Source organism: Pseudorasbora parva, chromosome 1, assembly GCF_024679245.1.
Source record: "Pseudorasbora parva isolate DD20220531a chromosome 1, ASM2467924v1, whole genome shotgun sequence".
In the NCBI taxonomy this organism is placed as follows: Eukaryota; Metazoa; Chordata; class Actinopteri; order Cypriniformes; family Gobionidae; genus Pseudorasbora; species Pseudorasbora parva.
The window spans coordinates 27,407,066-27,430,539 of record NC_090172.1 but is presented as its reverse complement, the minus strand read 5'-3'; the positions used below and the strand labels follow the sequence as shown (position 1 = coordinate 27,430,539).

At 37.9% G+C, this 23,474-nt stretch overlaps 1 protein-coding gene across 3 annotated transcripts; it reads left to right on the top strand.

Moving 5' to 3' along the window:
• Positions 1-764: 764 nt before the first annotated feature.
• Positions 765-21,547, top strand: rassf7b (Ras association domain family member 7b). Of its 3 annotated transcripts, none has more exons than XM_067437452.1 (6): positions 765-897; positions 14,937-15,083; positions 15,176-16,056; positions 20,091-20,247; positions 20,410-20,517; positions 21,270-21,547. In XM_067437452.1, exons 2-6 carry the CDS (start codon positions 14,981-14,983, stop codon positions 21,299-21,301), a joined length of 1,281 nt encoding a protein of 426 aa, XP_067293553.1. In that variant the 5' UTR covers positions 765-897; positions 14,937-14,980; the 3' UTR covers positions 21,302-21,547. The 3 variants fall into 3 exon arrangements, with proteins under 3 accessions (XP_067293553.1, XP_067293554.1, XP_067293552.1); XM_067437451.1 differs by lacking the exon at positions 765-897 and adding an exon at positions 5,182-5,424; XM_067437453.1 differs by lacking the exons at positions 765-897; positions 20,410-20,517; positions 21,270-21,547 and adding an exon at positions 5,177-5,424 and having other exon boundaries at positions 18,591-20,232.
• Positions 21,548-23,474: the final 1,927 nt, after the last annotated feature.

Here is a 23,474-nt window from a genome sequence, read left to right as displayed (position 1 = left end):
CATATTTTTTTATTAGGCCTATTATTATTATGACAGATTTTTACTTTTTTTTTTTTTTTTTTTTTTTTTTTTACAATATAGCAGTTATTGTTTTTTAATTCATTTTTGTAATGTATAAAAAACAAAATCTTTCTTTCTTTTCATTATTTATTTATTTATTTATTTATTTATTTATTTATTTATTTATTTATTTATTTATTTATTATTTATTATTTGTGTGAATCTGAGGGACATATAGTGTAAAATAGATCCAAAACATCACAGAGACCTTTGAAAAATAGTTGATGATTCTCTATAGAAATAAAAAAATAAATAAACAGAATTGAGTGAGACTATTTGATAAGCAGGAGATATAAATGTGTTGTTACTGTCTTTCTCAGGTATGGCTGGTGATTTATCTTAATTTCATACTTAATTACTACAAACCTTTCTCTTCATTTAATTCAATCATTTTAAAGCTAGATGTCCACTGATGTAATTTTAAGAATTGTCCACTAAGTGGCAATCTTTGCTCTCCGTAGCCGTAAGGCAAACACTCCTAGTCCCTATTTAACCTCAAATATATTTCAGGCATCTACTTTAGTTATGGGACCGCAGTCGTCATAAAAGCAGATTTAAAAGAGTATAAAGATAAATCATACTGCTGTCATTCACACGTCATTAATCCTTGTGTTTCTTGTCTCCTCCTGCTGAAAGGCAGCCAGAGAGTCACATGGCCTTTTGTATGACGACCAGTACGCATTTCATTGGCTGATTTGCTTGAAAAAGCATCCGTCGTCAGGGCAACCAAGAGCCGCAGTCCCACTTCACTTGTCTGGTGAGGCCTTGACAAAGTCACACAGATCTTTTTTACCTTCTGCTTGTTGTTCTCCTGTGCATCTCAAGAGTTTATAAGAGGTAAGTCGATAGATGAGATGTACCATGTAATGTGCTGTTTAACAATACAAGTATATTTTCTTGTAATGAAAGCTGCAGACAGAACACGCACGGAGAGGGGTCCTGAAAGATAATGCATGACATTTTATAGCCTAATTACTTTACATGTTGCTTCAGGTGGGTTTCTTTCTTTGGTTGTAGTTGATCAGTAACCAAAGTATGCATACAAAGTAAGAATATAAATGAAATAGTTAATTGAATAATGGTGTGGTGCCTGACTTGCCACAATTCTTTAGACTGTCTATTGAGAGGTTTGGATTTTTTTAAATGCATTGTGCTTTTGAGCTATTAGTCTCCATTTGTTTCCTTACGGCGTTCATCGCTTTCAGACTTTATTCGTCCCATGTCTAACAAGTGCAAGATGTTCCATTGTAGATAATGGTGGCTGTAACCTCATGAATGATGTGATCCTCTTCCCGTCTCTGTCATGTAAATGCAGAGCAAACATAGAGACATCAAGGTGGCCATGTTGATAGTGAAAGCATATAATAAAGGCAAATGTATCTCTACAGGCCTTCTTGAACATCACCTTTAGAGATGCAACAAGTTGGCATAATTTATTTAAAATATGAAAAGCACTGATGTGTTTGATTGTGTAGCAATAATCATTTGTATGTGAATGATTTCTGTAAGAAATGTTGTTTTACAAATATTATCCAAAGAGCCCATGCAGTATATCGTTGTGTTGATGTTTAGTATATTAACTATGCTATTCAGTGCTTTTACCTGCTTTGTCTAGGAAATTTTGAGTTTCATGTTAAGGGTAGATGCCTTTCACTTGTTAATGTGACATTTTAAAGGGTTAGTTCACAATCACAACACAACCAAACAACCAACCAACAGAAACACTGATAATACTCACAGCGCAACCAAATACAGAAATGCACTGCAAATACTTACAGCACAGCCAAATACAGAAACACTGCAAATACTCACCACCATATACAGAAACACACTACTCACAACGCATCCAAACAAGAAACACACTGCAAATACTCACAACGCATCCAAACAAGAAACACACTGCAAATACTCACAACGCATCCAAACAAGAAACACACTGCAAATACTCACAACGCATCCAAACAAGAAACACACTGCAAATACTCACAACGCATCCAAACAAGAAACACACTGCAAACACTCACAACGCATCCAAACAAGAAACACACTGCAAATACTCACAACGCATCCAAACAAGAAACACACTGCAAACACTCACAATGCAACCAAACAAGAAACGCTCATACTCACAACACAACCAAATAAGAAGACTCTTAGTTTAACAATTTTATGAAGCGATGCAAGTGCTTTTTTTGCGCACAAAAACATAATTTACCAATTTATTTACAAGAAATATTATTTACCAGACGTTGCAACTGATTTTATTTCAGTGCTGTGACAGAGAAACGGAATATTGAATAGAGGGCAGGGTTTTACCTCAGTACTCTCCATCTCTCGCTCATAGCAGACTAACGGTTGAAGGGGAGTGGTTGGGGGGGGGGGCACTCAGTTTCAGTCAATCTCATGTCAATCTTGAGTACCTATAGAGTAGTATTGGATCCTTCATATCTCCGAAAAGTCTTTAGTTTTATTATATTTATAAAAGAAATTTAGGCTGTACCGAGACTTTCCGGAAAAAAACGAGTGGCTGGAGGCGTATCGAGTGGGTGGAGCTAAAGAATGATGAGCGCACACAAAGAGGTGACGTCCTCAAGCGTGGAGAAACCCATCGATATCGATCTCAGCTAATAGATATATGATCCATAATCAGATTCGGAGGCTGAAATAAATTGTACAGGAGAAACAGCAACAGCAGGACGTCCGTCTCTGTGGTATGTACTGTATTTAGGGGCCTGTCAACATTTGTGTGCGTTTACTCGCAGTTTATGAGGACATGATTTGGTTTATGGACTATTGTATGCAACTAAACATTAGCAGTAGCAAGCAAAGCGGTTTTGCACGTCAGACTAGTGTAACGTTATACATAGAACAACAATGGAGTAACCATTTGAATGACGAAGCACGCAATTGTGTCGTTTACTGATGTTTACTCACGTGACGATAGCCAACAGAATAGACATTTGAACCAGTTTTACTCACCGGCTGCTTCCAAAGCAGGACCGAACCTTTATCGCTGGGACCGCTCTGTCAAAAACACACTTCTTTGGTATGATTTGGTGAAGTCCTGTGACAGCAGTGACCGTGGAAATCCACTTTGCAACGCGACTGAAGCGATGTTGTAAAGCTTCCCATCATTTCTGCGTTCAAATCGGTTCAAATGTAGCGCTGCCTTCCCAGATTGCTGTGCTGAAGCGCTGAAGTCGCTTGATGTCACCCATAGGAATAAAGTGGAGCGCGGCGTGACAGAAGTGTTCACGGATGACTGGATCTGCACCTGAGAGACTGTTTACGCCGTGCATTTCCTCTCTCACTCTAGTCACACGCGCGCGCACCCTACCGGGAGAAGAGCCCGTACGGCCCATACAAGGACCTTCCGATCTATCATCGTTAAGTCGACCCATACTCGAAAAAAACTCTCCGAAACTTGTGAGAAACCGGAAGTTTATTTTTGACACAGAAATACTCCATCAAACGCCCAACATTAGTTTTTGAAATTTTATCTATGTTTAGGATGGGAATCCAAGTCTTTAACAGTGTAAAAAGCTCAGTATGCATGAAACAGCATTTCACCCCCTCTTTAAGGATATTCAAACCCAAGCTGTCAAACTGCCGTCATCAGAAAGGGACGCCATTCCAGACCGGATGTTACTTTTCAGATTTTGATTAAAGATTACCACGGCAAAACAATTTTTTTTCTAACAAAGTAAAATGATTTCATGAGCACTTTAATGTCCAATGCGTTTCTTCATTTGTGTTCCGAAGATGAACGAATGTCTGACTGGTTTGAACAACATGAGGGTGAGTAATTAATGAGAGAATTTAAATGTTTCGGTGAACTAGCGCAACAAGTGTGTATGTTTGCAAGTTGCAAGAAGCTTTATTACTTTCACCTATGCTTAAGATGATAGATTTGAGGTTCTAACTTTTTCTGCATCAGTTATTCTGTTCAAAAGTTTGGGGTCTGTAGGATTTTCAGTGAAGATGCATTAAATTGAACAAAAATATTAAGCAGCACGACTGTTTTCAACAGCGATAAAAATAAGAAATGTAATAATATGATTATAATATATAATAGTGCAATAATGTTTCACAATATTAATGTTTTGACCAAAATTAAACTTATTTTTTTTTTACAATTTAGCCTTAGTGAGCAAACTATACTTAAACTCAAAAACATAAAAAAAAAAAAATACAGACCACACACTTTTGAACAGTAATAGGCAAAAAAAAAAATTTACCAAGCAGAAAATACAAGTAGAGAGACTTACAGATTATCAAAAAGATGCAATGGGGTTGTTTTTTTATTTTACTTGGGCTGGTAAGGAATTGCCTAGCAACCACCCAAAACACCTTATCAACCTTGCAGCAATGTGTTACACTTACAAAAACACTCACAAGACCTTAGCAACCACATAGCAAGACACTGGAAATGCCACAACACCTTAAAACGATGGCAACATTCTTTGCATGGGAAAGCATCACCAATGTGTTTTTTCCCCAGGAAATGAGAACATACATTTTTTGTTATTTTACTGATATTTGTTGCAGCTTGCAGATTAATGACCCCCAGTCTTAAAATGAAAAGCTGAGAAAACATTCAGCTTAAGAAACAAACCAGAACACCCTACTAACCATTCATATTCACATTTTGCACATGCGTAGCAATGCACAAAAACATTCAAAATAACTTATATACCTAATGGTATATAATGGCAATGGCAATGTCCTGGTAACTGCCCACAACATCCGATTGTACATTTACATTTTCTCACAGGCAGGTATCATCTGGTAAGTTATAAGGAGGAAGTTATTTAGTTTATAGAGGAAGCTAAATCATTTGATACAGGAACACAATGATCACAGTTTTATGTCACATAAATACAATGACATAAAGTAATACTAAGTGTACGATACGCTGCCAGTTTTACAAACTGTGCTAAGATCTCGACAATATACTGACAGAGAGAATGAGAAACAGGACAGAGAGAGAGAGAGAGAGAGAGAGAGAGAGAGAGAGAGAGAGAGAGAGAGAGAGAGAGAGAGAGAGAGAGAGAGAGAGAGAATGAGGGCACTTGGTGCTGGTGTTACCTGTGGAGGGGGAGGAGCATGGGAAGGCTGTGGTATGTGTCAGCCTTGGAGAGAACGGAAAGAGCAAGTCACTTTCAAGAGACGAAACGAGTTGTGCGCCATTAATCCTGCTCCTATAGAGACAGGAAAAACAACAACCTGTTGGACACCAACATCTGCGTTACAGGTTAACTCTGTGATTTTACATTAGACACGTTTGAGGACGGTACTTTTTGAAATTTATTCATCATGGTAACCAGGAAGGGGGACACACAGAGGCAAGCTTTCAATTCTAAGGTAAATATAGCTTTGCTTCTGACCAGCAGGTTTATCTAGTTAGTCTACAGACTAGACAATAAAATGTGGCAAAATTTACACAGGTGTTTCCATCCTGTCTGGAAAGGAAAGTAGCTCAAACAAGGAATAAGTAGTTGAAAGTGTGTGTTTTGGATTATGTCATTGATTTTAATCAGTAACAAGGAAATGAAAATAATTGACAGAAACCTGGTACAGAGAATGGGTAAACCTTTACTGTTTGGAATCAGTCTGTTACCTGTAAAACTCAATGAGGTTACCAGGTTTTGTAAAAACCTGTTTTTATTCATGAAAAGGGAAAAAATGCCTGAAGGTAATTAGTCAGAATGGGTTAACTGTGTATTGTCCATGGCTAATGCAGCAGATAATGTATTTCGCTTGACTGTTGGACTGTGAGGATTGTCCGATATGAGTTGTTTTTTTCTCAGTGAAAACTGCTGTGCTCAGGTCCTTTGACTCATTCTGTCACTTGTGTAAATGTAGACTTGAATAATGCCTTGAGTAAATTACTGCTCGGATTTAACTCTGTAGTAGAGTTTGTGTTTGTGATTTGATAAGTGTCTGTTTGTTTAACCATCTGGGCATGTATCTGATGATATTTATTTGATTAAGGTTTTGTTTTTTGGATAAATGTTCCTTAAAAATGTAATTTTTCAAAGTGTGAGAGACTGGAAAATTACAAAACAAGCCTTTTTTAAATTTAAAGTTTAGTTTCATAAATGAATAAATGAATGAATGAAATACATTTGCAAAGCTGAAATCAGCCATCTCGATTAAAAATAATAATTTTGGCGTTCTTGATACTTTGTTGACAGGGTCTACTTTCATTTACTTCTGTAATATGCTCATTTCATGTGGTCAACAAACCCAAATGTATTAACTTAATTACTTTGTTCACCATCTACATGAGTAGATTCTTCTCCACATTCTTTCCTCCAATAATTTAAGGAAACATCTGATTACATACATTTCTATTTAAATTCTTCTGCATTCCAATCACCTGACAAAATGATGTCACTATATTTGGATATGCAAAGCAAACTACATAGTCACGTCTACTGCTGTTTGCACTCTTTGTTGAAAATGGATGCTATGAGAAAAGTGTATTCTAACTGATGCAGTTTAAATGATGTATCTTGAAAAGAAATTTAAGAAGCATTAGTGATGAAACCAACATGTGATAAAAGAAAGAGCAGTCTATCTGATTTATGTTCCTGCAGCTCAAGGCTACGAATCATGTCGTAAATTTAGTGGAGAGGTTGTCTCACGCTGAGGGTGGTTTGAAAGAGAGGACCACTCCCAACCTAACGTGAGTTTGTGGTTATTTTTTGTGTGGAAATGGAGATTCAATTGGTACTTAGAAAGATCTAGATCTTTTTTACTATGTTTAACCTATAAAACAAAAATGTAAAATGCCTTACAATAAATACAGTGTATTGACTAATCGCAATGCTTTAAAAGTGTGTTTTAATGATAATGCTAAAAGCATCACACTTTTGGTTTGGTGTCAGTGAAGAGCATTACTGAGTACTTGAGCATTATTGATGAGACTGTGGGGTACGTAAGACAAAAAAAAAAAAAAAAAAAACATTGACGTAGATAAGCTGAAATATAAATGATGGACCCAATTTATATTAGGTGGCCTAAACTACTATATACTAACATTTTAATTCATAATTTTATACAATGCGCTTGTAGTGCTTTTACATTGTACTTAATTTTTTTTAAATGACCTGCATGTAGTTAAATCTGTAATTCATTTCTGTAATACGTTTATTATTACACTGTTGACACTTCCCTTACCCCTAACCCTACCCTTTAACTTAGCCATTCTGCCACACCTGTCCCTAACCCACCTCAATATCAGCAATAGTGTGTTGCAATACAATATGAACACAGTAAGTATACATTGTACTTATACTTTATGTAAGCACATAGTAGTTAAGGCCACCTAAAATAAAGTGGGGCCGAAACATCTCACACAGACTTTAACCTCTTACTACCGTTTCCTTTTTTAACAAGAGGGTTCTGTTAAGAATACTTGTGCTACTTTTCTTCATAAACGTTGCCTGGAATTCTTTAGCAGGAAAAGTGAAGTTGATGCACCTGAAATGCTGCATACCTAAAGGTATCGTAGTTTGTTTGTAGATACTATTTACTCGTAGTCGTCAATGAACTCACATGAGAGGGAGGGAGTACACTCCTTCTGCACACAATGGGAAGGTTTAGATATGCTGATCTACGTAAGCAGGCCAGTTTCACCCCTTTAACACAAGAAACCTAATGCCTGTGAGACACATCCCTAAGCCTGATTCTAGCTGGTTCACATAACAAATGGAATTCAGACAGTTTAAACATTTTTCTTCGTTCTTATTGTTCACTGAGTGAGAATGCCATCAACGTACAGCCTCTCTTTTAGTGTTGGTGAACTATCAAATGACATTTCAGGTCAAAAAAGAGAGTTCCCTATAGGTCATTCAGCTGTCAGACATGTAGCGGTCTTATGACCACAATGGATTATCTGTCATCATCAGACGGAAGGAAGAGCATGAAACCTGTATTTCTAGCTTGCCATATGTTTCTGGTAGCATGTGCCCTCCTGGGTACTGTTCAAAGCCCGTGTTGACAGGGAAACATGAGAAAAGGGATGATTTTCCCAAGCAAATTTGAGCTTCACACCTTTAAAAACAAACTTTCCTGTAGAAGAAATTGATGTTAGTAATTTAACTAACCTGCTTGTCTTAATTTGTTATATAATTTAAAGTGTAAACCACTTGATGCCATTTCATTAGATTCCTAGTTCTTCAGAGTTTGCAGAGTCAGAACTACTGAATCTCTGATGTTCCTGTTCATGATACTGAATTTATGGTCTTAAATTTCAAGAATGGAATCTCTAGGCAAAAAGCAGGCAGATTTCATGGGTCTCCACACTTCACGGCAGATTCGTATAGTTTAAAAGAGAACAACAGAGAACAGGATCTACTGCAGGTCTGCTGACTGAGGTGGATAGTGTGGGATTACACACACATCATCAGATCTGCTACAGACAAAGTTGACAAAGTTTGCTGATTTTGTTGGTTCGTCTAATAGGTTTAAAACGTGTATTTCATATTCTTCTTTAAAGAGAAATAGAGCTCTTGAGCTGTTTAATGCATTGTGTGAGGGTTTAGCCACTGATACCAATGCAACATATCAGAACATTTTCCACTTTGTACATTTACATAGCTTTTTGTGCTGTAGTCTTACGTTTTTAGAATAGCTGTTTTGGGGTTATGAGTAGAACAAGATATGTAACATAGATATTTCAATAACACTTTATTTTAAGGTGTACTTACTTTTGTAATAACACTAAATTATGCATAATTACAAAGTGTCTTACCTTAAACCAAACCCTAAACCTAATTCTATAGTAAGTGCATGTAGTTCATTAATATTAATGTAACTACATTAACTTATAATAAAGAATAACCGAGATTTCCAGTTTTTACAAGTACATTATAAATGACACATGATCATACCTCAATTGTGAATTTTGAAAACATGTTTTTTTTAATGTTTTATTAACATTGTTTGAAAGGAGCATGTTCAATCCATCTAACCAATCGGCATGAGAGGAGGCATAGAGGTGACTTACCTCCATTCCAGCTCCCCTCATCCACCCTAGGGTTTCTGCAGGTTTCACCAAGTCAAATTTAGGACTTTTTCAAGCCTACATTTAAGACCAATATCACAAAAAAAATAAAAATAACGTACAAAGGAAATGCAGAATCACAAAATTACCTGCAAAGCAAATTAATTTATTAAAATTTAACAAAGTATTAATTCTTCATGGCTCAGTCCCACCAGGATTTCACATTATATGTGACGGATTTTTGTGGTGGTTATTTTTTTCTTCATAATTAGGATGCCACATTTACCATATAATGTTAGATGCACAGTAGTCTCACATGACGATAAAGCAAACAAAATGCATGTCATAAACACAAATATACAGATACAAACTGTGCTTTAAGTTTAAGTACCATTTTCCCCCTGCTTTTGTTGTTTGGTTAACATTAATGACACAGACAGGAGCGGGTATAGGCTAGGCTATATTAGATTACTTTAAGGCCCCATTTACACTGCATAGTTCAAGTGACCCAATTCCGATTTTTTTCCTCTCATGTGGCACAGATCGGATTTGACATGTGAACATGTAAGCAGGGAAAAAATACATGAATTACCTGGATTCAGGCCTCACTCATAAGTGGTAATAAATCAGATATGATTCGGATGCGTGCATTAGCGCCTGCAATGTAAGCAGTCAAATCGGATATTCCCCAGTAAATGCGAGTCGTACTTCATTGAAAGAAGGACGGAGGCGAAAGCCGTCAACTCAGGTGGACACAAACTGCGATCCAGTGTTGCCAAGTCCGCGGTTTTCATGCGGAATTGGGCTACTTTAACACAGTTTTGAGTTGCATTTGGGCGGGTTTTGTTGTGAAAACCTGACGACCCGGTCAAGGGCTCCTCTTTTTCTCCGCCTTAAGAGAGAAATGTTTTGCCCGTCCTTTAAAGATGAGTGGAACAGTGCAGACAGCAAAACATTGTACAATCATTGCGTCCATTGCATATCGCGCTGTTTTACTTCCTTTCACCGGTTAAGAACGTCTTGGGCTGTTTTGCCAGTGTACAGTGTAAATGCAAATATCGGATACAGGTCGCTTTTGAAAAGATGATGTAAGCGGGTCGTCAAAAAAATCGGAAATGTCACCAGATCGGAATTGTGCATCAAGACCTGCAGTGTAAATGCAGCCTAAGATGTACAGTAATGTGCAGACCCAAAACTGACACACGTACCAAATATGGACAATAAGCCTAAAAATAGACACATTCGGTATAATCGCGCTAACAGGCGGCAAACGTGTGCACAGAATCCGCAGCCAGTCTGACATCGGGCCGTGTGTCAGTACCGAATTGAGTTTGTGGTTACATCACTTTTATTAAATCTTTTTTTAGTGCTATCAGGCATATCAGACTTTTAATTGGTCATTATGCGAGATGGCAGGTGAAAAAGATGTGCCTTCTCTTTCATGATCGAGGAACTGGAAGAACTGGAGAACTGTTAGCTGAAGACTAAAATCCGTTTTATGCGTCTGTGTTACAATCCAAAAGAGACTCGTGCCAATGACACACAAAAGCTGACTGGCTCCAATATAAGATGCATGTTGGTCTCATATGTATTTGTAATACAGCGAACTGTAGTTGGACTAGCGAAAGAAAGAACTACAACACCCTAGAATAAACACACACACACACTCTCTCTCTCTCTCTCTAAAGCTCTGCGGGAGCATTTACACAGACGGAGGAAAATTGAGACCTGTTTAAGACAACAATTTAAGATCTAGAACTGAACACTTAAGCAAATTTAAGACTTTTTAAGGCCTAAAATTTTGATTTTGAAATGTAAGACTGTTTAAGACCCTGTAGGAACCCTGGACTCACTCTTGATTATCCCTATCCCAGCCAATGATATGGGGGAGTACTCTGGGAACGGATGTTTATATGCTTGATGAATCAGATGACCTTTGTCCCTAGCAGTAATAAAAACAGAACTATAGGCAACTGTTGCATTAATGCATTGTGTTTATTGCACCACCTAGCTTTTTCATTGTATTGTAATGATATAGCTGTCACTAGAAGAAATTAACACCTCCTTTATGAAAATTGAATGTTTTTCACAATGCTACAAGGGATCTCACTCATACAGCTTTAGGCCAGTCATGAAGTTGTGCTGAAGGAGTTGTGATTGCTGTGATGCTGTTAACAGTAATAAAGGCTGGTTCAGAATGTGCTTTGAGTTCCACTGCACTTCTTTATAAATTTAAACATGCCTTAGATGGATGGCTGCGGAGCATCTTGCTCTTGCTGCTTTTTCAGCATCTTGCACAAGAGCCTCAAGAGGGTCTCGAGACCCTGCCTCTTTTTCATTCGTCTGCACTGCGGCTCTGCGGATGCACACAACCTGATCTCATGAAAAAACGCTACCATTTTACAAAGTGAACCTAACCATCAGTGGGGAAGTTGTGATAGTCTTTTCTTCCCTATTGTGATGCATATCTGAGTGGAACGGCTTTTCGAACAAGAAGGAAAAATGTAGGACAGGACTTGATTTTGTACTGTCAGTTTTGATTTCATGGTAAATAAGCACATTGTACAAAAACATATAAATGAGATTTATGAGACCAAATTGCCAAAACATAAAACAGTTGCCATGAGAGTTTGTTGGTTGCAAAGCTACCATTGAGCAGCATCACATTGAAAACTGAGCTTTAAATTAATGATTGGCATGCTGGTATTTTCAGTCTGAGATGTGAATGTCCGTCCTTCGGGTGAGACCTTAAACCGAGGTCCTGACTCTCTGTGGTCATTAAAAATCCCATGGCACTTCTCATAAAGAGTAAGGGTGTAAACCTCGGTGTCCTGGCCAAATTCCCTCCATTGGCCCTTACCAAGCATGGCCTCCTAATGATCCTCATCCACTTAATGGCTCTATCACCCTCTCTCCTTTCCTACCTATTGCTGGTGTGTGGTGAGCGCACTGGCGCCATTGTACTGGGGCTGCCGTAGTATCTTCCAAGTGAATGCTGCACACTGGTGGTGGTTGAGGAGAGATCCCCTGAAATGAGTGAAATCGCTATATAAATGCCTCATTCATTCAGTCATTCATTCGATGCCATTCTAAAGACTTGTGAACCGTAGATATGGTCCAATACATTTACCAGAAAAATAAATCTGACGATGTTCATTATTTTATCAAATTCAATGTGTGAAATCAACTATGACTTATAACATTTTAGCTTAACATATAAATAAGGCTAAATCTGTGAAGGTCAATGACTACAACATACAGAGGCGTGACTTAATGAAGCCGCTGTCACAATATAGCATTATGAACAAAAAGCCATGTTCTGTGGAGACACTTAAAGGCTGACGATATTTGTCTTAACTTTATCCTGTATCGCAAAATGGTTATTGCCATTTTGACAAATGAATGATCTAGTGTGAGAGGCAGAAGTGTTGTGACTGTGAGTACAGTACACACATTCTTTGAGCATGTGAGCACAGTTTCAAGGTTTACAGGAATGTGAAGGTTGGTTAATGATTGCCTCAGGAGTCAAGCATTATGTGCAGGTTGAAGAGTCATGAGACACATGCTAACTCACCTCGCAGAGCAGATTAAAAAAACATAAGGACAGACAGTGTTTAAGAGATCCAGTGTCAACCTGTTCATTTGGCAGAAGCAAATGAAACATGTTTCAAAATAGGGTTTGTGATTTTCAGATCATGCTCTAGGGTATCGTTGAAGCACTTTGAGACTCTTAAAAAATGTTAATGTGTATTGTTTTCAATGACTTCTCATTAATGTGCAGATGATTATTGTCTCGCATTGCTAACATGACGAAGCAGAAGTTATTTTGAGAAATTCTTTTTGAAAAATACACCTGGTTAACTTACAGTCTAGATGAACATTTTTGTGCGGGCAGTTGTGGGGCAAGTCGGACTTGTAACCCGAAGGTTGTGGGTTCGAGTCTCAGTACCGGAAGGGAATGTAGGTGGGGAGAGTGAATGAATAGCACTCTGTTCCACCCTCATTGCCCTTAAGCAAGACACCTAACCCCAATCTCCCACCCCCACCCCTGGGCGCCGCAGAACTTGGTGTGGGTTCACAGCTTGTGTGTGTGTGTGTGTGTTCAATACTAACTGCTGTGTGTGCGCACTTGGATGGTGAAATGCAGAGTACAAATTCCGAGTATGGGACACCGTACTTGGCTACACATCACATTACTCACTTTGCCATGCATGTGGTGTCAGGTTAAAAGTGTTCATAGGCCTTATTTAATTAAAGCAGTGCTATTTTTTAACAGGAATGAAAGCGAGGCTGTGAGGGGGATAGACACATTTCTTCAGTGAGTTGTATATTATTTAAAGGACTAGTTCAACCAAAAATGAAAATTATGTAATTAATTACTCACCCTCAATGCCGTTCCAGACCCGTAAGACCTCCGTTCATCTCAGAACACAAATGAAAACTGTTGAAATCCGATGGCTCAGAAAGGCCTCCATTGGCCACAATGACATTTCTTCTCTCAAGACCCATAAAAGGCACTAAAGACATTGTTACAAAGCCCATCTCACAGTGGTTCTACAATAATTTTATGATGCAACGAGAATAGTTATAGTGCGCAAAAAAAACCTAAATAACAACTTATGTAGTGATTGTTTCAAAATACCGCTTCATAAAGCTTTGAACTATTATGAATCAGAAAATAATTGTAGAATCACTGTAGTGAGATGGACTTTGTGACGACGTCTTTAGTGCCTTTTTATGGGTCTTGAGTTAAAAGAGGAAATGAGATTGTGGACAATGGTGGCCTGTCTGAGCCATCAGATTTCAACAAAAACATCTTTGTGTTCCGAAGATGAACGGAGGTCTTAGGGGTGTCGAGCGACATGAGGGTGAGTAATTAATGACTTGTTCCGTTTTTGGGGGAACTAACCCTTTAATGTGTTTTGGATTGCTTTGCTGATGAAACACTGCAAAAATATATTTTATCTTTCCTGGAAATATCATTAGACAAATAAACTTCAGACAACATGAGAATTGTAAGAATGATAAGTTTAGCAGCTTTTTACAGTGGATGCCATTGAAAACACAGTAAGTCTATCCCACAAAAAAAACCTTGCTGTCATACCTGTCATGGTGCTGCTCTGAGTAAGGTCTCTGGTACCATTTTTAAACCATGTTATTACAGCTACATGACATTTAACTAAAATTACAGTTTTCCTTTCTGACGGTCAGAGAAAGGCCCAGAATTTACAAGGTGTGGTAAAGTGTGACCTGGGCTGCTTAGCCATTTCATAAAAAATAAAAAATAAATATTTTTTGTTGAATCATCCTAAAGATAAACTGCGAGAGTTAGTTAACCAAAAAATGAATATTCTGTCATCATTTACTCACTCACCCATGTCGTTCCAAACAAATAAGACCCCTGTTCATCTTCTAAACACAAATGAAGACATTTTAAATGAAATCGGAAGAGATTTCTATCCCTCCATTAAAGACCAAGTCCATTCATCAAGTCCATTCAACCAAAACTTATTTTTGACTTAATGCTATAAAGATATTGTGAAAGTAATCCATGTAAATCATTTAAAGGACAGTTCATATCCAAACCTGTTTCTTTGCTTACATTGTCTCTTGATCATAGCACATAACAATCAGTTCATACATTTTAACATCATAAATCCGTGCCTGACAGTTCATATCTGTATTTACATTACCGTCCTAACATAAAAATACATTCTTCTTATATAATTTTTAAACTTAACAAACAATAAATGATTTATGCCTTTGGTTGTTTCTAAAGGGCTGCTCTGAACACTTTTGTTGTTTATTAAGTGCAGTTATTCTCTGTATTGTAAGTCATTATTTTTCCCAATGTGTTCAACAGAGGACTGTGATGTAGAGACGCTCCTCATTGACTTTCTCACAGTCATGGAGCTGAAGGTCTGGGTGGATGGCATTCCACGTGTTGTTTGTGGCCTATCAGAAGATACATCTTGTCAGGATGTAGTCATTGCTCTTGCCCAGGCTATAGGTACGTTATTAAGTATCTCTCTCTTTCTCCATTTTTTTCTTGTTAAGCTAATGCATTTATATTTTAAAATTTGCTTCTAATGTATTCTCCAGGGCAAACGGGTCGGTATGTTCTCATCCAGAAACTACGGGATAAAGAACGGCAGCTTGTGGCCAATGAACGGCCATTGGAGTCCCTGGCTAAACTGGGTCAGTTGGGCAATGAAGTGCAATTCATCCTACGGCGCACCGGCCCCACAAGCAGTGAAGCCTCAGACCAAAGTCAAGCCCCGCAATTACCCAGACTTCCAGAGCCAGTGCCCCTTAAACACAAAGAGCCCAAAAAAGCTCTTACTTTTAATCTTGGGCCCTCCACGTCACCCCGAGCTCATGTAAAACAGGTTGAAAAAAAACCCAGAGACTCCCAAGCACGAGGGGTGTCCCCATCACCCTCGTCTCTTGCCCAAGCTGGACCATCCAAAGACGCACTTTATCAGCAGATTCTACGACAACAGGGGCAGCTACAGTCTCTGCATGGACAGCTGGAGGCTTTAGAGAGGGAGATGTCCACTTTGGAGCAGACTCCTCCTCCAACCCTTTCCAATGACCTCCTTGAGGAAATGAACCACCTACAGCAGTTTTTTAGGCGGAACGAAACTGAGCTAGCTCATGCGCAGTACTGGGAAAATGAATTTCAGTCTGAAGTTCAAAGAGAAAAGGACATACTACGGAAAAAAGATGAACTCCATTTATCCCTAGACAAACACAGTCAAAGACTTCATGACACAGACAGTCATTGTGAACTGCTAGAGCGAGATATTCAGCTGCTTATTGAAACCAAGAGAAATGGTATGCTTCAAGCTAGACCCAGTGTTGAAGAATCTGTACTTATAGCGAAAGAACAACTGGACAGCCATCAGCGTCAGGGGGCTGAACTGCAGGCATCAATTGAAGAGACAGAAAAGGTGTTAATGCTGGTAGATGAACAACTGCAGGTATGCATTTGTGTGTTTATTACTCATAACTTGTCATATTATCTGTTATATATTATATGTTATATACATAGTTATATGCTGCATCCAAATATGCATACTTCCCTACTATATAGAATGTGGAAAAGAGCAGTATGTCTAAAGATAAAAGATGCATTCCAATTAATGAACTTATTATATTTTATACCAATTTGTATTATAAATAGTAAGGCTGGATAACAAATATTGGTTTCTTGATTTTAATCGATTCTCATTTTTATTAACTGATATCGATTCTTAAATCCCAAGGATAGTCATCCTGTTTTCAGTTAATGAATGAAGGGAAAATTATAGCGCGCCTCCCATCCAATAAATCGCAATAATCTTTGTGCTTTCTTATTATTGTTGTGAAACAAAGTCTCAGATTTCAAATTGCATCCATTTAATTTTGAAATAAAATATAAATAAATAGTGTTTTGGTAGCTTGACAAGCCAGACCCACATCAAGATGTTTGGTCTGGAAGCTCACCATTGACAGGGCTCAATCCGAGGGGCGGGATAAACGGTTGTCTTTCAAACGCCCTCTGCACGCGATAGGATAGCTCTACACCAACCAGAGCAAAGTGAAGCGGAGCTAGTTGACAGATTAAACTTTCACCGTATCCGCTCGGCAAAACTCCAAACACATCTTCCCTTTTTAAGAATGATTTCAGTGCCGTTCTTTGTTCTTTTCTCAAAAAAGAAGAAAAGAAAAGCTTAACTCCAAGTCTTCCTGAGTTGTGGCCAAAGCCGTTTTGAAAGGCCGCCTTTCGCTAGCTATTTTGTTTACAAGAAGCACACAACTCTGCCATCATTATGTTAAGCCACGCCCACCGCCTCTATAAATAATGTGATTGGCCTGACCAGAGATTGGTTTTTCCAATCTAGTCTAATAAGTGTTTCTAGACTACCCTGGCTGCAAATTAGATTTGCTGCCGCTAGGGTGCGTCTAGATTTCTAGGCTACTGTTTTGGCGCTGTGGCATGAGTCTTTCGGATGAGACGTTAAACCGAGGTCTTGACTCTCTGTGGTCATTAAAAATCCCAGGGTGTCCTTCGGAAAAAGAGTAGGGGTGTAACCCTGGCATCCTGGCCAAATTTGCCCATTGGCCCCTGTCCATCATGGCCTCCTAATCATCCCCCTATTCTGATTGGCTTCATCACTCGGTCTCCTCTCCACCATAAGCTGGTGTGTGGTGAGCGTTCTGGCGCAATATGGCTGCCGTCGCATCATCCAGGTGGATGCTGCACATTGGTGGTGGTTGAGGAGATTCCCCCCTTCAATGTAAAGCGCTTTGAGTGCCTTGAAAAGCGCTATATAAATCGAACAAATTATTATTATTATTATTATGAGATCGCTCTATCACAGCTCAGTTCAAGAGAATTGGCAGCGTGGAGGGCAAGTAGCTCATCCACTTTAATAACAGTTAAAACGTGAAGTAAACATGAATGAGCATCTGAAAGTGTGTTAAAAGATAGAGTACAACTAAACTAAATCAGTGTCATCACATGAAAGCAAACGATCAGTGTTTCACCCGCAAAAAGACGTCAGTAAAACACCTTGTGAACAATGTCATGTAATGTCACATTTACCTCACTGGATATGTCACAAACCATATCCAGTGGACATAAACCTGTTAGTCAGCTGGAAAAAAAGTAACTCTAGAGAGAAGCATTTTTCTAAATATATGCACCATATTACATATACTATTCATTAACATTTTTAATGTTCTTCTATGTTTAATGCATGTATTAATAAATCTGGCAAGTTTTTATGACAGCCACCATTTAAATGTTTGTATTTCAAAAAACGAATTAGAGTAGGAATATGATTATGTATTGTAAAATTAATTAAACTTTATTATTATAAACAAATGGGTGTAATTTAGTATTTGTATACAAATCAGTACATTTTTACCTACATGAAAATCAATAGTTGTATCAATAATCATTAGTTAAGAGATTTGTTTTCCTTAAGAAAAATTTGCCATGTATTGTACCTGATATATCCAAAATAATCGATACTGAATCGAAATCGAATCAAATTGTGAAATTTGTGTCAATACCCAGCCCTAATAAATAGTGTGATTAGACTGAAAATACCAAAAAGTAAGAGTGTACTTCAAATACTAGGATGATGCTCAGCATGGATAAGAGCAGGGAGAGCAGTGATATACCCACCTAGGGTAAACAGAACAGAACCAACAATGCATTGCAGATAGCATTCGGGAATTTAGTCTGGTCAGGGGAATCAGAATGGCAAATCCTTACTGACCAGAGGAGGAGCTGGGGATGAAGGAGGGTAATTAGCTCCAGAGAAACACGTTAGCCGCTGATAATACTAATGGATCTTATATATGCATGCTGTGATAGGCAATAGACACTGTATTCCTATAGGTAGATGTGATCAGCTGACAGTCAGCTGATGCGAGCTTGACTAACGTGCCCTGCCAGAACTAATGCTGGATAATTTGAAAAACAGTAGTTAAAATCTACCCGGGTGACTTACTACTTCCGCAGAGATTCTGGAGTATGTATTCGACGGACACTTTACTATCCCATGAAGCCACGGGTGAAGAGCTGTGAGCTATTCTACTGATGCCGTAGGTCACATGACAAAGCTTACATGGCAGATTTCATTCATACTGCACATATTTAAACTATATAGACATACCCTATACTCTTCATAGAACATACTCTATATACTATATACTCTATATAGAACATATAGTAATATTTGAAGTCACGGAGTAACAGTTTTCATCAAATATATTTCCTCAGACAGTATGTGAATATTGAAATACTTGATTCTGATAGGTCTGTTTTGTCATTTGGTGTTCTGATATTCTGTAATATCCGCAAACGTCATGGCAACACTGTATAGACCTTAATCAGGGGAGTGCCATATTTAAGTTTTGTCAGGAATGAGAATGAGGCTGTGAAGGATAGAAGTACAGTGCGCTCAGTGGAATATACTGTTGTTTAAACACAAAACAATGGTTCAGATGACTAAACATTTTCCACTTTCCGAACAAAACTTTCAGTAGACAAAAACTCTTTGAAACATTATTGAAAGTTAAAATGACTTGATCTAAGAGCTTTACATGGTGCTTGCCATGGTAAAGACTGTAAGCCTATCTTTCACAGCCTCATTTTCATCCGTGTTAAACTCAATATGGCGTCTAGTCTGACTAAGAGACACGTCTCTCATATCGCACCAAACTCGGCCTCTCTTGTTACAAAGCAAACGCAACTTCCGGCATCTTTTATCTTGGTTATTGATCGTAGTGGAAATGACCTCAGAGGACCAAAGTGTTAACATTACTGTGATATTGTTGCTGTGTCGTCCCTGTTGCTAGTCTGATTATTTTGTTAATTTATATTAGTGGAAACTTTTTTAAGATCATATACAGGTAGGATTAGAAAGTCATTTCAACTCAACATTTCATGTTCCCTTATTTCGGGATCCTTATCATCCTGTTGTGGTTTAGTAAATGCTAATGACTTGCTGACTGTACAATATCCCTTACATAAAACCTCTTTGTACTAGTTGTTGCCTCACACCAGTACATTAAATGCAGACACACAAAAACGTGTTGTGTGCACTCATCATGACTAACTGAACCTCAGGGCTCCATACACACTACTTCATTTGTTGTCTCACTCCCATCTGCAAGGGCAGTGCTATATTAATTTGTCCTACAGGTTGTTGTTATTACCAACAATAGTCACAGCTTTGATGGTTGAAATAAAAAAAGAATGAGTTTGTGGGGAGACAAAACTCATCTAGCTGTGCAAAGAAAGCATCTTTAGCCTAAACATGCTTACCAGTGTCAATAAAATAAATTAAATACAGCACAAACCACAGTACTGATATTTGAGACACACCGCTTGGCCATTAGAACACATTTCATTACAAGAAAAGAGAACTATGTGATAAAGAATCATTGATGTTCGAAATTCAATGCTTCAACTTCTTCCTTCTACCCAACACTGAAGTTCTCTTATGTTCCTCTGTAGACTAAAACCAAGGAAATGGATGATCTGAACAAGGAGCTTCGCCAGTGTAACCTGCAGCAATTTATCCTGCAAACAGGAGTCACTCCAGCACAATCCAATCAGCAAACCGAAGAGATCGATTTTGCTCTCCTCAGGCCTGATGGACAGAGTGATGAAGGTGTGTAAAATTAAAAGCAGTTTTCATAAGCCACTAGTCCGGTGTTTTCTACTATAACTGGGGTTAATATGTTTTTATGAAAGTCTTCCAAAATATTATCTGGTGGTTACAGAAGAAAACTAAGTGTACATAACCAAATAACTGACGCTGTGTTTATGACAGATTCAAATTCCTCCATCTTGGAGTTTAACCCTCGCACCACTGCCAAGCAAATCCTAGGGAACCCACGCAGCCTCCAGAACCCACTCGTCTCCAGCCTTCATCCAGAGGGTGTGTATGTGTGACACACAGCTTGCACACCGCTGCCCTCTGCTGGCCAGAGTCTTCTGCTTGTCCACCTCTACCTCTTCCTGCTTCTCAGAATGCACACTCATTTAACTGCACAACTCATCTCCTTTCTGGTGGCTCTTTGTATTGTTTTTGGGCATTTTTCTGATTAGACAATTCAAGTGTACGACCTAAAAGACAGATTGCGTACATTTATTATCTTTTTTTTATTTGTTATTTTTGAGCAAGAACACAAAAACAGCATGCTCGCTTTGTCTTGTGGTTTCCTATAATCAGATAGCAAGCCTCTGTCTTGCTGCGTAAAGCCACTACTGCTACTACTACTACAAAAAAAAAGATTGCATTCCCAGTTTTTGCTGAAACCTGCACTGCCTTGGGGTTCTTTCATGCAGGCTCATGTGAATCATGAGCTACCAGTGTGCTTTGCTCCATGTTTCCTGTCTGGCACAAGTGTTTTATGTAGAAACAAATTAAGTAGGTATTCATTTCATGTCTTTCTATGGAACTGCCTCTGGTGGATGCTGCAACAGACTCAAGGCCAGGCTGTTAACTGTCTGACTGTGAATAGAACGTTTTTCGTTTTTTTTTGTTTACATTTTCCACACCCTTCTTTCTTTATATCTTCCCTGTATGTGCTATGAAACATTACCGCCACCATTTGTGTTTAAAAACATATTGTCCAGTCATTCTCCATGAAGCCCAGAACCTCATTCCATTTTGTGTGTGTCTTGCAGTCCTGTCATCAAGAGAGACATCATGGCGATAAAGTCTGGAGTACTACCCCAAGGAATTATACACTGTTCACTTTATATTATTTCTACTTCATTTTGTCTGATATATTAATTACATTTTATTTTGTATGATAGTGTGTGAAATGCATTTGTGAAAGTCTATGTAAATACTGTCCTGTCTTTGTAATTATTAAACAGATTAAGATTTTTGAATGTATTTTAACAATCTTCATATATTTCCTTAACTAAAAACATACCAAAATAAAAAGAAGTAATTGCAAGATTTTATGTTTATTGATTTCACATGCTATAATTATTGATCTGCTACACACGCTGCTGCTGAACAAGTAGGGGCTTTCTACCGCCAATTTCTCTACAGAATGCTGCTGTGAGCACGTAAGATATTCTACCTCATGAACATACCGTACATAAATCCTGTAGCAGATAGACAGGTGGATTTGGGGGAGGTGGAGGGATTCAGAGGAACTCTGCCTTCGCTCCCTGCGTGCATCAATGAGCCTTATATGTAGGTTTTTATTGATCTCTATTCTAGTCATTTGGCACAAAGTATTACAATAAACAATAATAAATAACATTAGGTAGACATTTCTCATGTCTGATCAGGATTGTTTGCCTACAGGTGCTATTAAGAGTATTAAAAGGAGAAACATTTGATTTGACTAAAAAATCTATACACAGTGAGTAATTGGTACTTGAAGAGAAGGACTAAATCTGAAATGTATGTACATTGTATTCATTTTTTCAACATTTTGGAGTATACTACATGGCATAGAAAATGGAAGTTTGCCATTTTATCCTATTTGTCATATTTGTTTGCTGCTTGGCCCTTGTCTTTGTTGGGTGTAGGCTGTAAGGACATTTGAAATGACAGAAAAAAATGGCAAAGTGATATAGAACTGTAATGGAAGTCAACAGATCTGCACTGTTTCATATCTGAATGTTTACTGGAAAATAATTGCACACCTTAGAATGTTCGTCAACCAATCAGAAGCGTTGAACAGCATTATTATTATTATTTTTTTAAATGAATGAAAGAAAGAATCAGTTGGGAAAAATGGAATGGAACTACTAGGCCCATATGAAACCCAGTTGACATGAGAAAACCAATATGCTGCAGTCGAATTAACGGAGCAAAGTCATTTTTCCAAGCATTCCTGTGTGCGCAGTGATGATAGTGACCACGCATATCAGATGCTTGTGTTGTCATTACGAGTCAAGGTGAGACTAAATCTATCATACAGGATGTCTCTGGATTTAGTGCTGTTGCTACTCTAATTAATATCTCTCTTATTGTTTCACATTATCTCTTTTTGGGACCCACTTTATATTAGCTTTAACTACTACTAACATTTAAAATAATTATTTGATACAATGCATTTATTGAGTACATGCATGTTTTTACATTGTACTTACATTTAAAAAAAATACCTGCATGTAATCACATCTGTAATTAATTTATGTTATTACATTTATAATTACACTATTAACACGTCCCTTACATCAAACTCTACTAATCATACCCCCACACCTGTCCCTATAACCTTATACCGTCTATAAATATAGCAGAAGTGTGTTGCAATACAATATACATTGTAATTACTTTTTAATGTAATTAGGCTACATAGTAGTTGGTGCCACCTAATATAAAGAGGGACCTCCTTTTTATCTATTGTTAAAGACATAATATATTTATTTAAATTTACAGCATACTTTTGAAATCTCTCTAACTCATGCATAATGTTCACTTAGCATTTCTTTCATACTGTAAAGGGAAAGGAAACATTATGGGGAGACCTTTTAAATTTTTCAATTTTAGTAAATCCCTTCCACAAACACACACACACACACAGGGACTCTCCATAGGCGTAATGGTTTTTATACTGTACAAACCGTATTTTCTATCCCCTTACACTGCCCCTGCCCCTAAACCTACCCATCACTGGAAACATTCTGCATTTTTACTTTCTCAAAAAAACATCATTTAGTATGTTTTTAAGGCCATTTGAATTATGGGGACATTTGATATGTCCTCATAAACCACATTTATAGTGTAATACCAGTGTAATACCCATGTCGTTATACAAATTTGTGTCCTCATAAACCACATAAACAGGCTCACACACACACACACACACACACACACACACACACACACACACACACACACACACACACACACACACACAC